Source organism: Channa argus, chromosome 3, assembly GCF_033026475.1.
Source record: "Channa argus isolate prfri chromosome 3, Channa argus male v1.0, whole genome shotgun sequence".
Taxonomy (NCBI): Eukaryota; Metazoa; Chordata; class Actinopteri; order Anabantiformes; family Channidae; genus Channa; species Channa argus.
Window position 1 is genome coordinate 13,566,010 of NC_090199.1, and position 21,536 is coordinate 13,587,545.

At 36.0% G+C, this 21,536-nt stretch overlaps 1 protein-coding gene across 2 annotated transcripts; it reads left to right on the forward strand.

The window, feature by feature from the left end:
* Positions 1–1,117: 1,117 nt before the first annotated feature.
* suclg1 (succinate-CoA ligase GDP/ADP-forming subunit alph) lies at positions 1,118–20,657 on the forward strand. 2 transcript variants are annotated; one of them, XM_067498660.1, is made up of 9 exons: positions 1,118–1,274; positions 3,189–3,289; positions 6,329–6,445; positions 6,647–6,859; positions 7,313–7,370; positions 7,931–8,014; positions 10,383–10,534; positions 14,859–15,047; positions 20,241–20,657. In XM_067498660.1, exons 1-9 carry the CDS (start codon positions 1,241–1,243, stop codon positions 20,265–20,267), a joined length of 975 nt encoding a protein of 324 aa, XP_067354761.1. In that variant the 5' UTR covers positions 1,118–1,240; the 3' UTR covers positions 20,268–20,657. The 2 variants fall into 2 exon arrangements, with proteins under 2 accessions (XP_067354761.1, XP_067354760.1); XM_067498659.1 differs by lacking the exon at positions 1,118–1,274 and adding an exon at positions 1,867–1,939.
* The last annotated feature ends 879 nt before the right edge of the window (positions 20,658–21,536 follow it).

The window sequence follows — 21,536 nt, forward strand, 5'->3', positions numbered from 1 at the left end:
ACTAAAAAAACAAAATTCATCTCCCACTTTAGTTTTGATGTATATAACTGTGCCTTGCTTCAGTTACAGTCCAGTTATAGAGAACAGTATTCCAAAGTGACTTCCCTTTATTTACCAGCCTACAAATGATCTGTAATTATGTAAGAGGTGTTGACAGGTGTACAGTCCGAAATGAAACAAATATATCTTTGCATCAAAAATGGATATCTGAAGCAGCGAAAAGGAAAACTCTGTCTTCCCGCAATTGAGTCTTCAGGAAAAAGGTGACACTACATGAATGCAGATGACAAGCTGGTATAGAAAACCAGCCAAGCTCCAGCCTCAAAGTGCACAACACCATAATTTAATTAACTTGAAGTAAAAGGATTGGGAAACGTTTATTCTGATGCAAGATTAAAACCTCACAAAACATGTGAACCTAAAATTTTTCCTATTTACAATAATAATTGCTGCATTAATTGCAACACACAAAACACAGCATGTCCAAGTCAATTCCAGGCATACTGTAGAGAACCTTATTGTCTTGTTAAGCTCACCACAGAAGGTAAAATATGCTATTTTTGTTTCCACCACCCACTAAAACTGCTCACATACAGAGCCAATCTCTACAGAACAAAATGCATATATTCCTCCTTCTTAGAAAGAATTGATTTGTGATTTTGAGTAAAATCACCACTGTGATGATTTGAATTAACCAAGAATCCTGGCCTAAATTATACTTTGTGGTATGATAAGTATACAGTAGGCTGTATAAAAGTGTCTTAATCTTAAAATTAGTTAAAATTGAGCATTTTAAATATTCTACTAAACAGTTAAATCTCTGTTATTATGTTACTGTAGTTTGTGTTTTTGTTATTGTATGTTTTAGGTAGAGTAGGTATGGTTGACATATACCGAAATGAACCTTGTAATTGATGTGCCCTCTGGTGCTGACGACGGGTACTTCCAAGCAGTCAGTGGAGAACGACATTACCCAGAATCCATTGGGAGTTGTTGCGGCCGCTATATCCCCTGAAGTAAGTTTAATGCCTGTATATGCCTTCTTACTAAATTCTCAGTTCGTGAAAAAATAACGTCACCACTCAACAATAACTAAATATGTGAAGGCAGCGGCTCATTATTAAATCAGAAACATTTTTAAAAGTGTTTCTAAACTCCGAGTTTTACGGCGATGTTTGTGGTCAGCTAAATTCCATGTGTCAGGTCCTCAGCATCCGTTGTCATTGGTAAGTGACCGAAGATGTCTCACAGCAGGTTGTTTGCCAGGCTGCTATGTAAGTATTTTAAGAAATTATATTTATAATAATTTGGTATGTGAGAATGTTTCGTTTTTGTAACAGATGTAAACCAGTTGGTTCTGTTCTGTACATTAGCTGAGCCGGAAAGGCTTTAATAGTGTTACACCGGCTTGCAAAGCATTCTATGGGTTGGCTATTAGTTAGCTTCTGGGCTAGTTAGCCATATTAGCCTGCCAGCCGTCACCGTAAATGCAGTTATAACTGTCTGAAAGTTTTCCGGTAAGATAACCACCCAGCATGTCATTAACGTCCAAATGAAATCTAACTTTTGCTTTCTGTCAGTTTGCTGTCATGCCAGGGTAACGCTAGGCGTTGATCTTTGACCTTGCATGTCCAACGTAGAAGTATTAGCCTATGTGTAGTTTTGGTTCCAGTATTCTCATTAATTGGGAACAGACAGTCAAAATATCCGTTCAGGTTGTCTGTCTGCTTGTCTGCATCATTATATTCACGTACTATATTCTGGAGCATTTGTAGTGGTTTCACTTATTATTTTTCTGTCACAGTTTCATAGTTTAATAATTGTCACTTGGATGGGACGTTCAGCATAGATGGACTACTGAACTTTGCACATTGCATGTAAATGGAGTCATTGATATGTTGTCTCTTACTGAAAGAAGGCCAAAGTTCAGTCATTCAAGGTACTATTGGTTCTGTGTTTGCTGCCGGTGTGCACACATGTAAAAACAACATATGTTACTTTGTCAAATATTTGAACATAGTTGAGTATTCTGAAAGACATTCTATAGGTTCGAGGCTATGCAGAGTTGCGAGTGGTGACTCTTTTTATAGTATTGTAGCTTTTAGTGTGTAGGTCAGTGTTATTATCTGTTTTGGGAACAAGATATGAATAACAATCTGTCCATAAGGCAGCAGCTAATGATTACTGGTTAATAAAGTATTTTAACACTTACATTATAAATTTAAAATGTACATTTTACATTTACTTTGTCTATTGGTTCAAGTTAAAAAAAATCTTTCCCCAGTTGAAAGTAAATGATAAAACGTAAATATAGACACACATTTAAAAAGTCACTGTAAGGTAGGCCGAGAAATAGTGGAAACATCTCTATAACAAGTTACTGTGAACTATCTCATTGTGATTTGAACAATAAAACATATTTCTAGTGTTACTTTTTCAACCTAAGTTTACAAGAAGCACATATAGTTTTTGTTTTCACACTCGTGTTGTAGTAGATTTAAAACTTCATAAATGCTCTTTAGTTCAACTAAAGTTCAGCTTTGACCTGAATGTATTTTGCTATGTAGGATAGCTGGGATTTTACAACCGCTGTCTGCATCTTCTGTAAACAAAGTTGATAAGAGCTGAGATATTGAACTGAATAATGCGTTAAAGGTAAAGCCTTAAGGTAAAATGCCTGCAGGGTGATAGTTCTCAGTAAGTTTGTCTCAAAAACACTCTCATGTTACTTGTAGTCATTTATAGTCACAATGTCAGTGTATTAAATACTAATTAAGTGAGGTACAGTGAGCCAGCTGTAAAGTCTGAAGACACACTGAAGTTTTTGCTCCACAACAATAAGAGAGAGTTGCATAAGAAAAGAATTTGTTACCAAAACACTGAGGTCTAAAGTCCAAAGGATAATATGTTGAAAGAAAAGACAAAAGACAACTCTTGATTTAAACTTTTATTATTCACTGTAGTTATTCACTGTTGAAACTGAATTGAGAGAGTGCATTTTGTTATTCAAATAGCAGCTTATCTCTTTTTGTATTTTAACACTAAAATGATATATGTGTAATGGAACAGGAATTTTTCTTTTTAGTAAAACAGGATTTGATTCTGTGAGAAATTGATCTTTTTTTAATGACATTCATGCTTATATCCGTCACAGAAACCCTGTCATTGCTTCCCACTTTTCTTCTCAGTGCAGCAAGCTGCAGTCAGGCATTGTTATACAGGAACAAGAAAGAACCTCTACATCAACAAGAACACAAAGGTCATCTGCCAAGGTTTCACAGGGAAGCAGGTTTGTGGTTATGACATCAGTATATTTCTTCATCCTCGATTACTGGAATCTTACTGTGAAATTTCAGTTCTTCATACTATACATACTCACCATTCCTAATTTTTATGTGTGTCAGATCTTCCCTCACTAGAGAGATTATAAAACTTTTGAATAACCATCACTTGTTAATATTCAAATTAGTCACAGTGTGTTACCTCTAGGTCTTTATTCAATTACTAAATCTATGTCAATTTAGGTTAAGTTACACTAATTTATACATCTGAAAATCACAAGCGTTTTTCAGGGCACTTTAAAATCTGATCTTCATACAGCACCATCTGTATATTGAGAGTAGACAGAACTGGTACTGGTTTCATGTTTCCCACACATACAATACACTTAGGTGGGCTGCCCAAGTTAAATCCGTCCAAATTGCTAGAAGATCATTTCCCCTGTGTATGTAGACAACTTATTTAGTGCTTAAAATGTCAAACGGTATCTCAGATCAGCTGTCGGTTATATTAATTCCATGATTTAAATAGATGACAGGACAACAGACATATATTGTCTGTGCTGGTGCTTTCTTTACATTGGTAGAAAACAGGACTCAGTTCAGCACTTTTGTTTGTGCCAAAGAGTGTCCTATAGTCTCGAAAACTCAAAACAGAGTGAGACCTTTTCTCAAATAAACCCACCAGCTGATCTTACACCAGTTAAAATGTAAATATCATGTCAATACATCAATAAATCAAATTGTAGTTCTGAATCAGGAGATTTAGTAGTTATTTAAAGCAAAGTAGCTGTTGTGGAAATAAGATCTCTCAAAACTAAGTAGGCTGTATTGTTTATTTGGAATATTTGCACTAATAATTTACAGTGCCATCCCCATTGGATAAAGTGTATTAAATAAATATTAAGTATAATTTTAGCAAGTTATACTACTGTAGTTTTATTCGTGAGCTATGTAAATACTAAAAAAACCTGTATTAGGTAATGTACTTGAAATGCACAGTATTCACTGAATTGTTCCTTTGCTTTAAAGGTCTGTAAATGTGAGTGGTTCTTGTTTTACTTCAGCTTGTTTGGGCAAAAACAAAACTTTAATTTTTAAAAGTTAAAATAGTTTTGAACAGTGTTAAGTCAAGGAGAGTAAAAAATCTTGGCAAGTGTGTTCAACACGGCAGACACGTGGACTACTTAGATTTATATCCCACCCACCCATCCACCCCCTCTGTCCTTAAGCTCATTTCATTTTTCATCTTACATTTTCACTTTAACTTAATAAAAGCTTGTTAAATATAGTTCCGGCGAACACCCTGGGTAATTAGAAAAAGATGAGAAATGAAGCAAGTGCTATTGAGTGCACATTGTCGAGTCTTTCTGGCTTGATAAGCAAGCTATTTTTTTAATTTATTGTCCCAATTTTTGTGATAATAATGACTGGCAAAAACAGCAAGGTTAGCAGCGTGAAGGAGTACATTGCTGAATCATAGCATGATTCATAGCTTCTTATTCCTTTTAAAAGATTAGTTATAGTTTTTTACATTAAGGTAATTTATTTCTACTTGTAGCTATAACCCCTGGATACTTTATCTACATTGTTTTAGCATCTTAAGGAATAATGAACTGACTGCAGACTGACTGAATTTATTCTGCTGAAAATCAGTCCACACCTTAGTCATCCACTACTTGTTTTTCAATGCTCATAATACTGATATTATTGCTGTTTTGTTTATTTCAATTTCAAATGGGCCCTGGCCATGACATTAGTTCCAAGCACAAAGTACAATGAGCAGCGAGTGCAGTTGAAAATGTTACAGATATCTTCTGCATCTTTTTATCTTTCTTTTTTTTTTTTTTTTTTTTTTTGCATATATCTGACATATTTGGTATGTCTGAGTTTTGCTGCAAAGCATGAACTTGTGCTTATTTACCCACCAGTTTGTGACATTTAAAAAGTTCAGAGTAGAATTCAAAAGATGGCTTCATATAAAAGACCATAGCTACATTCATGCTTTACAAATTGAGGAAAACAAAAATTTAATTCAAAGTTGGTTCCACAATAAGTTTCTCTTTGAGTTGAAGCTAAGGCTCAATGATATTGTGATTTAAGTTGATTATTTGAATTTTTCTTTTTGAACCAAAATGTCTAAATTGAAAAGTGATATTGTTACTTCCCGTGCTTTAACTTGGCAGCAGCAGCAGTTCTCTCCACGAGTCCTCTGGAGTTAAAACAGTAATCTCATCTGTCACAGTTTTCTTGGAGACATGAAGACCATGAAATAAAACCAAACAAAGCTTGTGTTACCTTAGTGAGGAGGAAATGAGAGACATCGCAGATCCTCTTGTTTCTGCTCCTCTACTGTGCGAGCTTTGCAATAAAATAGCATAATGCTATGATGGTGCTGTATTGCATTCAGTACACAGTGTGGGTTACTTGTGTTTTGGAAGCGGTCCTAGGCCAATGTGCAATTAGTATGGCTAGGCCTTATTTTTTGTTACTGTTGTACAGCTGTTTTCAGTATTATTCTTTCTAATTTCTATACAATATTTAAAAAGAAAACAGATTTTTAATTATGTTTTGCCTAAATTTATTTAAACAGAAAATAAATACCATTAAAATCAGGAATACACAGCCACAAGAACTTTATCATAGCCTGCATGAGACAGCATATGAAATATTTTGTAATATCTTTCTTAGGGTATATTTACAATCAGTGTTGGAAAATATCGGAACCTGCTTTTGATTTGTTTTTCAAATGTTCTGGAAGGAGATTAAACTTAAGCTTACATCATTATTTATCTGTCAAGAATATTTCAATTGCCTCTCGTGGAATATATTTACCAGTAGTTTTATCCCCAAGAAGAGCCTACCCTTGCTTCTCTATCTATCCCTTTACTCAGCAAAACAGGTGATTAATCCTGCATGGCAGCATATTTCCTCTTTTCTCTCTGTCTCTAATGATATCTCAAGATTGACGCTACAGAAGTGGCTGAGACCCACTTCATTACACACACTCAAACACACACTGACTATTCGGACTCCCTTTTTCTTTCCAGGGAACGTTTCACAGTCAGCAGTCTCTTGATTATGGTTCCCAGTTAGTTGGCGGTGTTTCACCCGGCAAGGGTGGTAAGACGCACCTCGGCCTGCCAGTTTTCAATTCAGTCAAGGAGGTATGTAGAATTACTTATTCATTTGTCTTTGTGCCTTTTCCAAAAATGTTAATATTAATAAAAATCAAATAAATAATACATCTTGTGAAGGGGCTGTGGAGCATCACAGATAATTTTTATAGAAACATTAGGTGGCACTATTTCATAGCTTTAGGATATTCATGTTTAATATACCTCTAATACCTTTATTCTTCACCACAGGCAAAGGAGGGTACAGGAGCGGATGCCACTGTGATTTATGTACCTCCTCCGTTCGCGGCAGCAGCCATCATCGAGGCCATTGACGCAGAGATTCCCCTGGCGGTGTGCATCACAGAGGGCATTCCCCAGCAGGACATGGTGAGGGTCAAACATAAGCTCCTGCGCCAGAGCAGCACCCGCCTCATAGGACCCAATTGCCCCGGAGTCATCAATGTAAGCTCACACACATTGAACACACTGTGTTTTACTTCTGCCTAAAAAAGCTGATAGTACAAACCTACACTAAAGGCTCTTTGGTATAATTTAGATCTAACTAAAACCTTACATGAGCATGAATTTTTTTCCCCATAATGTTTTTTTTTTATTATTTGATTTTAGTGTAGAACAAAATTGGCATCTTGACAAAGGAAATCTTTTGATTGTTTGTTTTCTGGAAATTTGTGCAGTGGATAGTCTTTGACTTTGTTTATTCAAAATGAACCTATTGGCATGGAAAAAAGTTAATAAATTACACATAAATATTTTCTTCTGTAATAGAAAATGTTGAACTGGAGATAAAGGTTAAAGTTTGGGAACAGTCATGGACAGTACGGGATGTCTTACAGCATGTCCATATGTCATAGTAAATGGCGGTTACTTTAATGTTAATATTGTGCTTACCTGCAGCCTGGTGAATGCAAGATTGGGATCATGCCAGGCCATATTCACAAGAAAGGAAGAATTGGTAATTAATTTATTTTCATTTTGGTGTTTTTTGTTTTTTTGTGGAATTTCTGAAAGTACACGCTTAATATTCTTCTTTTTATTTAAGAGTATGAGCTGAATAGCAGCCATCATGTTGTTGTCTATAAACCAAAAATGCCTGCTGACTGAACACAACAAGCTTTAAATGTATGAAGTGTAATGGAACAAAGAAAACTTTATTCATGCTAATACCTTTTGTTTCATAACCATTTATTTACAGCATTGTACTTAAATCCTATATTAGGTTTCTGCTGTTGACAGTATGATAAGTGGCACGTGCTACTTTTGGCTAGTGAACCTTTACAAGAAGCCTGTTTTTTGATTAAATCAACTGCCATCATTTCCAGAACACAGACAGCACAGCTGTTATGGAGCTCTGTTTTTGCTGTCATGTTGACAACAATTTGGTCCGAGTTGTACAGAAAATGACAGCTGGATTTTATATCATTTTATCACCCTTGATTGGAGAAGAGTTTTAATACATTTAGCAAAAAGCATTATTAAAACTTTAATAAATGTTTTTTTAAATCTGTCTTTCAGGCATTGTGTCTAGATCAGGTACCCTGACATATGAAGCTGTGCACCAAACTACACAAGTTGGCCTAGGCCAGTCACTTTGTGTTGGTAAGTTTGCTTTGAATATATATTTTATAGTAACAGAATGTTCTGATATTAATATAGTAAACAGTTAGCATGGAACAAAAGACCTATTTGCTTACAAAACAGCAAATGGCTGTATTTGGGTTGAAGACAGGGTGGTCACTTGATACCAGGCACTAAACATCACATGGGTACATTTCATTTTAGCATCAATGTGAATGTTGGCAAGACCTAAGATTTAAGTTACAAGACATGGGACAATATGGGACATTTTTAAGAAAGGCAGCTGTTGTAATCTTGCTCTCCTTCATTTGTTTTACTTACACTTGACACAGCTTGCATGAATATCTTAGAGAAAATGAAGAATAGAAAGGTGGTTTAACTCATTCATCCTACTCTAAAGTTCATCTGGGATTTTCTCCTAATACAGCAGATAACTTTCTGATCATTGCTTTTAGTATCCCCGTCAGATGAGAGCATTAAAGTTGCTGCAAGGACTCTGTTGAGGTTGAACAGAGGCATCCTGTAGCTGAGATGCAAGCAGGAAGTTTGTCTATTTTTTTCTATTTTCAAAGGTCTTTGTCCTCAAAATCCTGAAAAAGCAAGTTTTCATCTCTGAACAGTGATCTTTCTTCCTGTACAAACCAGATAAAAAAACTTCTACAGAATATATTTTGAGCAGGAAGAATAACCCTACTACCAATGGAGTAATCTATGAAAATTCTTAATAAATGCTTTAAATCTTCCTTTTGTCTTTCTAGCTCATGTTTTTTTAACTGCTTAAATTTGAATCTAATTAATCATCTTGTTTAGATGATGTCATTGTACACAAGCCTATAATAATATTACATATGGAGGAATAAGAGTTAAATAGTTTTTACATATTTCTAAATTAGAAATCTGGTAGATTCACACATTATGAATTCCACACTACCTTTAGTGATTCCAAATTACAGTGTAATTGTTTTTCTTCTCTCCAATTTCTCACAGCCGTGTTTCTGTAATTTTCTGTTCACTAATGTGGAACATTAGATGTATTAATTGTACAATGAGTAACTTAATAAATAAATAAATGAATAACTTGATAAATATTATTTTTCTCATTAGTGTGAAACGGTCAGTTGAGAGCCAATTTCCTTTCTGTTATATTAATGTAACTTTGTATATTGGCATTATGTGTTTTTAATTAATGAGAACATGTAGACATGCAGTAATGATACCACTATAACCAGCTAAATTACTTACCAGCAACAGATTAAATCTAAGATTAGCTATTTACAAGAACGCATTCTTTTGGCCAACTTATTTCACCATAATATCTGAATTAAAGGGTTTGTTGAATACCCGAAAAACTACAAAACAACTTGTCTTCGTTATCATTTAAACATTTTAATTATGGAACTTTCTCCAGCCAGACTTCATGAAGGCAGTGCTGCAACAGTATTAAATGTTGGGGAGTTCATTAAAGGGGTTTATTAGGGCTTCTGCTAGTGACTTCCTTAGGCTGAGTATGACCTAGGGCCTACAGTGCATTACAGTTAATACAGTATTTAATATCACTCTCGTCTTTGTTGCTAGTAGAGCTTTTAAAGATGCTGGTGTAACTTTCTGTGAAAATTGTTTAAACATATAATTGGGCCCTTATGTTTATGAAAGGCTTTATAAGTCATGTTTCTTGGAAATAAAATGAAAAATGTGATGGTGGTTTCAAGAAGGTTGACAAATATATCACTAGGCAGACTTTTAAATGTACTTTAAAGTTAACCTTAAAAAAGTCTTCCTTTAACCTCATTTCAGTTTAATTTCTGTTTAACTATTTCTATAAAGTGTTTTTACAGTGAATTCCTTTTATTTAAATTAACAATAGGTCACATGAATACTTGGATGTGAAACTCACAAGAATCCTCTTTTACTTTATATCTCAGTTGGTAATGATCAAAAGAGAATATATATTGATTTACCAAGTCACCAGCAACTCAATGCATGGTGTTTCTTAATGTCTGTTGCATGTGTTAAAAAAAAGCTACTGTTTGCTAAAAAGCTCATCATATCATCTGAAAACATCATGATATAAAATGTTCTTTCCACTGCTTACCAGTGACAAAGCAGCCTGTCTATCGAGGAGCCAGAATACGGTCTTTATGTTTTTTACTGATATTTAATTTAGGGAAGACTATTTGAATTCATCAGTGGCAGGAATACAAGTTGAGACACCCAAAATTTCTGAAACTAAGTCTGCAAATATGTGTTAAGCTCATGGGGAACAATTCAGATTCAGAGCATCCCAGTTCAACAATCACTGCTGACTGCAGACCATGTTATTCTCAGATATTTACAGGAATTATCCTTTGAGAGTCTCAAGTAAACAAGTGTTTGTTTTGTCTCCTGTAAGGTATTGGTGGGGATCCGTTCAATGGCACAAACTTCATAGACTGTCTAGAGGTGTTCCTCCAGGATCCAAAGACAGAGGGCATCATCCTTATTGGAGAAATCGGAGGCAATGCAGAGGAGAATGCAGCAGAATACCTGAAAGAGCACAACTCTGTAAGGACATAACACGCTGGACTTCACTCTCCTTGTAATATCATGTGCTCCAGAGCCTTACCTTGGTAGATCTATCTGTTCGTATAAAAAATGTATCAATTTCTAAATTAGCTCTTAGTCATGCCCTTTCAAATCTATCAGCTGTAGCGAACACTGGAAACCATCGTACAAGAACAAGGTGGAACTATAAAAGTGTCCTTTTTTATCATAGCCGCAGGCTTTCTCTCTCGTTTTTTTATGTGATTTGTGTAAAAAAGATAAAGAGTGACAGATGGGCTGAAGGCATGATTCACAGGGCATGTTCTAGGAATCTGCTGTGTTGATGAGCGGTGAACCTTTTGTGATCCTCAATATAGAGCATCAGGTTGATGATTGGTTTACTGAGCCAAGTGACATAAAAACTTGTAATTGACATTTTTAACTTCACCTGGTCTGTACTTGGCCTTTTCCTGCTTGCAGATCGCTTTTAATCTTTTGATTTTTAAGCATGCAACTGTTTGTTTCTGTGGATGTGTGCATTCTTATGGCACTCTCGGGCTAAGAAATGTATTTGATATACCCTCAGCTGCTTTAATACATGCAAATCTCCCACTGGTGTCTCAGAAGAATAACTGTTCTCCCTCAACAAACAGCCCACCAACCAGTCACCCAGAGTGTTGACAGTCAGGGACAGTTCAAATGAAACACACGCATAAAAAAGCCCAGCAGCGCGTGGGAGTGTGCTGCAGATCTTTAGTCGAAAGTCAATTGTGTAGAACATTGTATATAAAATGATGTACTTGGCCCTTTTGTTTTTCTTTTACTGCTCAGAGAATTTTGGAAACATTGTTTTTTTTTCTTTGAAGTACAAGTAAATGACTTGATTTAAATACATTTAAATTCAAGTCACTAGTACACCAACCTAAGGCAGTTCCCATATGTGAATACCTCATGAATATGGAGCTGGCAAGGACCAGTAGGTGAGCTCGGCCAAATCTGCCAAAATGAATAAATATGACAGAACGGTAAAGATATATAATTGATGATAGATTCTTTTTGCACTCTGACAAACAAGGTTAATTGATTCTCAAGAGAAACTTTATCTATATATTAACTGTATGAGTTTGTGGCCTTTTGTGGTGATGAAATGCCATACTCTGCTTTCAGAAGAACAATTTCTAAAAATTCTGTGAAGTAGAGGTTTTGTATTTGTCAGTAATATCACCTTTAGTAAAATTTGTCATATTTCATATCACTTGGGTCTTGAAAGCCCTATTACTTTTGTTTTACATCTTCAATGTCTGTCCATAGTCTTAATTAATTATGACCAAATAGAGAACAAACTTTGGCCAAAAACAATCTAAGTCATACTTATTAAGTATTTAACACTCAAAAAAAGAGCTAATCTGCTTTTTCAGGGCTGTGTAGATGTGCTTTAGATTTAATTAGATTTGCGTTGGCCTAGCAATATAGCGTAAGCAAGCATGCCAGCTTGTTAGTTACAGACCTCTTAATGCTATGAGTGTTCAGTGAAATTTTATTTTTAAATGGGTCTCCCGGTGTATTCACGGAACAAGTGACAGTGTTATAGAAATAAAAAAGTGTGACGTTATCGGTACACATCCATTACAAAAATGACAAAAACTTTAAAGGTTGCTATAAGTCAACTTATTAAATTCTAATAATTATTGTATTCGTTTAAACTTAGTCAAAGGCAAATTAAATAGATAATAATTTTAACGTCCCAGAAACTGCTGCTACAGCTTCGATATCAAGTCAGTGAATGCGATGAGACAGAATTATCTCTTAATGCTTACTGGATAGAGCAAAATAAATACCCTCCCCAATTGGCCAAATTAATGACATTAAACAGAATGGCAAATCAGTGTGCTCGGCCGCCTACTAATCATAATCAGATTTTAATTTAAATATCCCTATAAATGGCATATGTTTGTCCACCTCATTAATGAAGTCAGACTTGAATTGATTCAGCAGCAACATTAAAAAACAGATAGACAGCAGCACAAACCTTTCCCTTTAAAATGACTATACAATTAAGTTATAGCCTCTGAAGCATTATAAACAACTACTGAACATCATCACCTTCCTGGAGAGGCTGTTGTGTTAGACTACATTATTTCAAGCTACCTAATAAACTTGCAAGTGAGTGTATGTGACATCAGCTTATTCCATCTGAACCCTGAACAACTCATAGAAGAAAGTGAATCAATTATTTTTTAAGATGCTGCACATACACTTTTACCTGACAAATACTGCCACTGTAGACACATTATGTATCGAATGATCAGTAAAAGTAAAGGGCCAGTGTCATCATTGATTTGTGTCACGCAACATTACATATATTGAGCTTCTATTTGAGAGACACATTATACTGGAAAGGTCAAAACATATTGATTTCAGAATTCCTCTGTGTTACAGTTGAGTTACTGCAGACTGTTTATCTACCAACCCCTTAATTCAGTCAAATTCAAGAAAACACGTTTATACTTCCCACTAGGATGTGCTGTCAGATCTTATGATGCAGGACATATTTCTGTGTTCAGTCTTCATCAGGGTCTGCAATGATTGCCAGCATTATATGGGTTTAAAAGATCACCTGTATCAGAACTCTGCCCATCATTGCTGTTTTTTCTGGTCAGAAATATGTTTTACACAGAATAACTATATTACAGTGCTTCATGCATATGAAGTAGGTTGATGTGTTTGGCACTTAAGCCCCCATGGAGGTTTAACTTAGTTTTTTCTTCCTATTTCAGCCTCTTGACTTTTAGCCCAGCCTGTCTCCACTGAGCTTAGCTAAACTTCTTGTAATTCAGTGAAAACAACAGTCAAAACTAATGTTGTAGTCTGGTGGGAGCCTGAGGTTAGAAAGTGTTGGTGTGCTCCATGTCTACACACACATGCTGCCTTTCTTCATGCCTACCTGTCATGTTTATAGGGACTATAATTGTCTCCCTTTGACTTATTAAGCTTGTGAATAGAATTCCTCACGTTGGAGCAGGCTGATTTGTGTTTATAGAACAAAGCCCTCCTCCACTCTTGTTTGCACACAGAGGCGGGGGAACTACCCTATTGGTCTCATAATTAAGGTAATATATCTGAACTGCTAACAGTGGAAGACAAAAGATAGCTAAAGTGAATGGTAGTATGACTCCCCTCCCTGTATGCATTGTTAACACTTAGTATCAAGGGAGGCAGGGATTAATAGAGTAATTAAACCCCTTTCATTTGAGGTAGATTTTAGACTTGATTCACATGAGGGTGGTTTGTTTATTCAGAACGTGATTTGACTTCTGAATACACAGCAGGGTTTGGCATTAATTTTTTTTGTACAAATTTTTCAGTGCATGGAACAGAAGTTTGCAACATATTTTAAGCACTTTTAAAATATTCCTCTCTCAGTTAATTTCCATGTTAACTGGACAAGTGTCTCATTAGCAGTGCATTTCTAGCCAAGGTCCTCAACATTTCCGTGCCTGATTTATGTCCTGTTAGTCTTAATTATCAAAAGTCATCTCCATTTTATAGTAGTGGCTGCCATCTTGTTCCTGTCAGCGTTTTGTATTTGGAACTGAAATGGCAGTACAAGTGGGTGTCTGAGTAAGAGAAAGACCTTGCTGTAATGCTTTGGCTGTTGAGCATGCTCCATTCACTCTCTGAAAGCAGTCTGGCAGATTAGCCACAACCTCAGTTGAAAACCCCGGTGTGTGTGTGCGCGTGTGTGCATCCTCTTCAATTATGTTGTTGTTTCTAAGTATGAAATATTAGAGCCCTTATGTGTGCGCACACACACATATTGCCGTCCCTCTTGCTGCTTATGATGTTATTGCTGAAGATGAAATATTAGCTCTCTTCACCTTGGAAATGATCTTAACTGTTGAACGTAACATCCATCAATGAGCAAGCAGCATAGACAGGCGCTGAGCTAATCAGTGCCTCTATGACTAATTACCATCTCAGAAATGAGATGATATGAAATGGCAGGAGCCTGAGCCCCCTATCTGGTCATACACCAACCCATGCAATTAAATGGCTTGATTGACCCTTTGTTTTAATAATGCAGTCTGACTCAGAGATGGCTGGTTAGACAAGCCTGTTATCATGGGACCTCAGTAATGGGAGGACACAGAGCATTTAATTTCTAATGAATGAATAAAATGCAGGTGCAGAAACTAATTCACTCTATTTTTGTACACCCCTTCCCCATTTTGCTTTGTTAACTGTACTCACATTTTCACTTTCCCTTGAGCTTATTCTCCTTTTCTGTTCATTTGCACCTCATTTTATGCTCATGTTTTTCTTTCTCTCCCAACACTTTGTCCAGGGTGCTAATTCAAAGCCGGTGGTGTCCTTCATCGCAGGACTAACTGCTCCTCCCGGTCGTAGGATGGGCCATGCTGGCGCTATCATCGCCGGTGGAAAAGGTGGAGCCAAAGAGAAGATTGCAGCCCTGCAGTCAGCTGGAGTTGTTGTAAGCATGTCTCCTGCCCAGCTGGGCAGCACAATGTTCAAGGTGAGTCCTTTTTTCCCCAAATGGAAATTGTGTTCATAATTTTATAGTTTGATAGTAGTAATAATAATAATGAAATGTGGTAATTGTTCTCTTTTGATTGGAGTTTTCAAAAGGCCAAGACCACAGATAGATATATCAGTGGAAGTATATTTGTGGTGGTAACACTTTATTGGCCCTAATTTAGTAAGTTTCCTATTGTTTCCAAGAAAGATGTACCTCTGGATTATTTAATTGAAAAATTGAAGCATTGTTGACTTTGAAAGCTTCCAGTTAATTAATTCTAGTTTGTGTAATTCATTCATTCAGTCATAATGAAGTCATTTTGTCAATGCTGATTGGAAAACAAATGCAGTATTTGTCTACTGACAAGCATAGAATTCAACATTTATGGAAAAAGGAGTTTCTAGGAATTTCTGCTGTATCTGTAAATTTCTCAGTAATTACTACCAAAATACATAATTCTTAAAAATTATCAGATAATAATTGATAATTGACAGTTTTACCATTATCGTGATCAATACAGTTGGTCGCCTTATTTTGAAATGTCAAGAAGAGTAAAACATACTATTTATTACACATTCAGCTAGTACAAATATTACTTTTAAGAAATGGATTATAGTTACTTTTTAATTTAAATTATTAGCTGGGTTATCAAGGGCGATGAAAACTTCTGCACAATATAATTTTTATTATTTTACCATAACTTTGTAATACACTCCTTTTACCTGTTTTGCTATAGTGATGAAGGAACATTTTACGGGTTGTTATATTAGAGTTAATTAGATGGAAAACCTAATTCACGAAAAATCAACTTCAACAAATTTCAGATGAAGGAACGTTTGCATTACCTGAATGTGCATTAAATACTTTTAAAAATTTTACTATTGGAAATAAGGGGATGCAAACTTTTGCACACAACTGTGTATTCTTTACAAAACTTGAACTAACCTTGATATTAATTGTAATCAATAGTGATAGAGTTTAAAATAGCTTTAAAATTCCAGTTTCTGGGAGAAAAAAAACAATCCACATTACTACTGTTTGGATGAAACCATAACACACTTCCATAGACAGATGAAGTTGGTACGTGCAACCAGAAACCTGTCTGATATGATGCCGGTTTGTGCATGGTGGGCGTGGTTTTCATTCCATTTTTGACACACTAAGTAAGAAGAGGCGCACCAGCACGTCCAAATGGACAGCTATTCAGACATCACATTTGTATTTATTATTGTCTCCAGTAGAACATCGAATTGATCACCCACACAGTGTCTCAAAATAAAATTTGCATTCATGTATTATGAAGCAAAACTCCAAATATATTAAAGGCATCTGTTCCTGCTTTTGGCATTTCCGCTTCATTTATCAATTTCATCTGATCTCTTTCTGTGCTGCGTAATATTTCTTAGACTAAGTGGCCACATGTAAACTTTTGTGTTCCGTTGTTGTTGGTGTTTTCATCAATTGATTTAAACAAAATAAACATAATATTTAGTTTTATAAATCTTATACATAAGATTTTATATTTGTAGATGAAATACATTCTTATACCTAAAATCTTATACTTATAGATAAACTCCACAAATACTAAATGGCCACATTTCGGTGAATAACAAAACTAAAACAAAATAACAAAACCACTACCACTACCACTGAAGTGGGAATGTAGTCACATTGCAGAAACACTGATAAAACTTTGCTTTTGGCTCCAGGGATACATTTTCTGTGCTGCAGGTCATTCATCTTTCACCATCTAGCAGTTACAATGTGTTGGTTGGTTGACTGACAACAGGAAGTTACTGTTGCAAGGTTGAAATCTAACTTTTAATATGCTGTAAAGAAAGGTTTAAATTAATAAATTAATGTTGACAGTGGCTAAGCTGGAACCACTGCATTTTTATTTCAATTTATCTCTAGGGAAATTCTGTTAACAAGATGCATAAAAAAAGAGAGCTTGTATTACACCCATTCATCATCTTATACTTTCATTACCACTGCTGGTACTACTGCATGCAGATAAAGATTTGCACGTTTATTATTATTTTTTTAAACTGCAGTTTAATTCATAATCATTGTGTGTAATGATGAAAAACGTGCTATGTGGTTGCTCATATTGCTGCGCATTGGGTTCATACATCTCTGCTAATGTCATTGACCACTTTAACTGAGGTAATAACACGTAAGAGAAGCATGTAATGCTTTGGTATAGGAAACAATTACAAGCCCCAATGGCAACTGTAAAAAACTGAAATCCCTAATTTTGTCATATTGTGTTCAGGTGCATTCTCTTTGCTTTACTTATCCTTGAGCCGTGTCAATAGCTCAGTGGGCATCCAGCTGTGTCAAACTGAAATAAGCATCCACAATAACCACATTACTGTTACCCTTCTTTTTGTGGCTGCTGGGTCACAAAAAGAAGAGTATTGGTCAGGGAAGAGATTGACTGAAACACATCTTCAGAAATTTATTGTAAAAAAACTGTGGCCTCAAAGCACCAAGCCTCTAGACACTGCTCTCACCTGCATGGTGGTGGTGGGATGCTACATCATCGAAAAGGGTCAAAAAGACTTCTTAGTGTACAGGGAAGGATTACTATAATGCAAATCTCCTCCATAATGCACATGACCTGCAGCTGTATCATGGTTCACCCTTCAACGAGAAAATGCTGGATAAGGACATGTCCTCAAGAGGTTCAGCCAGATTTTCAGCTTAGATTCTTGTATGAGAATCTTTACTGTTTTTCAAAATTTACTCTTTTTACTTTGTTAATAAGGGTAATTGAATGTAGTTTAATAGGCCAAATTGTATTTATTTAAAGTTACACGTAGAAGACTGTGTGCAAAAAGTGAAGGGTTCTGAATATTTTCTGAAGCCACATCTGCAAGTGGAAACATGTTTCATCATATTTAATTAGAGGTTTATGAATTATACATACAACCGCTGTGGATGTTTTTTGCTACGAACAAGCAGAACAAAATGAGCTTCCTGTCCAGATTGAACATTCTGTTAGTAGAATGTTTACACATTGTTAAATGAGTATTCAGAATCTTTATATTATTTAGGCATATTCAGCAAAATGTATGACTGCAGTAGGTAATCTGTAAAAATGCTCTTATTTCTAAGTGGTACATCATTAAACAAGTTGAAAAAAACATTGAAGATGCTTTTATCCCGGGAGGTTCATCAGCACATCCTCACACACTGTTCATCGTACTAATAATTACTGATATAGTCTGTCAGTTCAGTTGTAGTGTAAACAGGATGCAGATGTTAGTATTACAACCACTGTCTGTTAAAATTACATTTTTATTTCTAGCCATTTCACCATTTAAATAAAGTATATTGTGGCAGGCTAAATACCACTCTTGTCTTAGATCTTGTTTAGTTCTTCACCTAAACTAACCCAACAACTGCAATCAGGTCCTTACTGAAACATTAATATACTATTGTGTATACTGTACATGGAAGTACAGGACATAGTCTATTTCTGGCTAAGTCCTGTATTTCAAACCAATGAGAAAAGCAAGGACAAATACAGATACATGTGAAAAAAGTAACCAAATCTGCTCTGACTTTAGCAAAGAAGTGTGCGTTCCATCAGCTTAAGATATTTGTTAGGACAATAAGAATTCAGGGTTTAAACAGTTCAAAATGGCATACAGTATGTTAAAACAAATTAAATATGCATTGCCTGCAATGATATCCAAAGGAATTGTCACTGCCACTGGTGTAAAGACAAGATACCAGAAAATGTATGTTTATCCGAGAAGGGCTTAATTCATATGCAAGGTAGAATAATTATAACCTTTTACTTGTTTACAAAATATCTGGAACTCCTAATCGCAGCAGCAGATAGTATTATCCTATCCCACTCAATATTCACAGTGAGGCTTGTGTGCAGACAAACGGAGGCAAACACATTTAATCTCCAGTTTCTGTTGGTTCAATAAATTCCAAACTCCAAAAAGTTGGAAGGTGGCTCGCAGGCCATATTTACGATGCCTGCACTTCTCATACATCTGGCCTCAGCTGCATCAAAGCTGTTGTCATTGCGAGCTCGTAAATGTCTTGCTTCTCTTTCATGTCATGTTTTTCCCTGCCTCTTCAGTTTGAATCCAGACATATTTTCACCCGTCCCTTTTGAGTGGCAACCTCTACTTTTCTCATTTTACTCCCCCTCTTCCTCTTGACTTGTCTTGTCAAGTGTCTGAGTGCATCTCGCAAAAAAAAAGCCGTTTTTTTTCTCCTCTGTCACAAACAACTTCGCTCTTACCTGGGTTCTGTGATTCCTGTCTTGTACCTTTTGAGTTACTGTGTGCTGCTGTGGACCAACAAAGCATCACTCTACTTATGTCACATAGACCCTCTTTCTTGTCACGCTTTCCATCCCATTACACTTTAAGTCCTCTGTTTTACTGCTCTTAATTACCGAACTCTGTGCCACTGCCACTTTGTGCCACTACCAGTCTTTTACCGGACCTTATTTGGAACCAAAAATGTAGCATTCGAAGTCACAACCTAATACCTAAATGTCTCCTCATTCATTTCATTCTCGTCAGGATATGAATGAGGTTAGAGAGGCCAATGATGCCTCCCAAGCATTTTAGATTTCAGAAATCATTTCTTCCTCAAGGTGGCAGTAGACCTTCAGGTATCTACAAGGCACCAAGGAATGGTTCAACATGTGCATGTGTACTTGTGTGTTCTCTAGACCTGATAAATGGCATTTGCATTAAGTTACTCTCCTCCTGTGGAATGGAAAATTCTCAGGCAACGACATATTCTATCATTCTCGGGTTTGTGTGATATTTCCCAAATCGATTATGTAAATAGCGACATCGTTTTTAATGGCTAACGTAATGCTTTCTCATTTATAGTCACATGGTTGGAGTGTGCTGATAAACATGGCAACTGTAACCTCCCATCAATCAGATTTTTGCAGATGTGTAGGCTCTCTCAATCATAGAAAGTGAGCTGTTTAATGTTGACAACTGGAACTTAGCAGCATTTATGTGCTATGATTTTCACTCTCCAGGAAAAACAGGTTTCAGAACCTGTGTTTTCAGCCTCAATAGCAGATCTGATACAGCAGAGCTGTGTGAGTTCTGCATGAATAAACGATTCATTTGTATCTATCTCACTTCATTTCGCATTGTTTCCTTTCTTCTTCCTCTCTGTTGTCCGTCTCTGTAGGAGTTCGAGAAGAGGAAGATGTTGTAAATTGTGCGAGCAGGCACCCAACCTTTTAACCCCTGCCCTGAAATTGAGATGGACAGCCTGATCTTGACGGTGGATACGCCTGACACTATCTCTCAACCCTGATAATTTAAACTGTAATGCGCACATACAGTAATTTCTGCCATGAGCTTGTACCTTGCACATAATGAAAGAAAAAAAATGCGGTGTCTTAATGAAATCCTAAAGAAGTCATTGTACACAGTGTAAATGTTTTATAGATGCTTCCCCCCCCTTCCACACAACTTGACAGCTAAAGAAAGGATACCATGCTAACCTCAGTGATCTGTTTTTTTTTTTTTTCTGTTTAAAACCCTGCTGTAAGATGTACTCATCACTGGCTGTCCACCTGAATAAGAAATGTTTCTCATATCATTTTCTGCTGTCTGGTGTCTTTTCTTTTTTTTTTTTTAAATAACACATTTGAGCATATGGTCTTTTATTATGCAACAAGCTTGAATTGTCTCCAGGTTTCTAGATTTTTAGATTAACAGAAGCAGCATTAAAATTCACATATGTAAAAGAACAGAGCGGCATACGAAAATATCAAATGTCGTGCAGGCAAGAGGTTTACAAGCTTTTATAGCCCACTTACACATTGTATTTAGAGAACCAAATGGGTAACATGAAGGTGAGTTCAAGCTATTCATCTTAATATCAAGAGTTTGTCAAAACTCTCTTCTTTGAGTTATGTCAGCTGATGTGATTTAGTTATAACATCACATTGTTAAAAGACTTGAGTAGGAGGAGTAAAAAGATTTGATGAAAACAAATCCAAATGTTATAAATTTTAGCTCTTGGTCACACCAGTGTTCAAAATGGCACAATTTTACTGAGGCCATCTTGTTTCACATGCAAATTAGTGTATTTCAGGACTAACGAGCTGTATCGTCAGTGCTGATCTTTGAGGTAAAGCACAGACCACCATGGAGAAAGCTGTAGTAGTTTATTAGCTGTGCTGCACCATCCACTTTTATTTAACCCAATCTGACAGTGTATAAGCTGCTCTGCTGGAGGTGTGATTATTTGACCAAAGACTGTTTTTCCAGTTTGACAGTAGAGGAGGTATAGCCCTTCTGCTGCAAAATGCAAACAAGCATCTTCTCAAATGCAAAGACTTACTGTTTTCTTGGTCTTGTGCAATAAAATCCTAAATACATTTTAGGGTTGGTGCTCCGCTTGCTATGTATCTCACTCATAAATTGCTTTAGATTAAAAACATCTACCTAATTACTTAATATACATGTTTGGTAT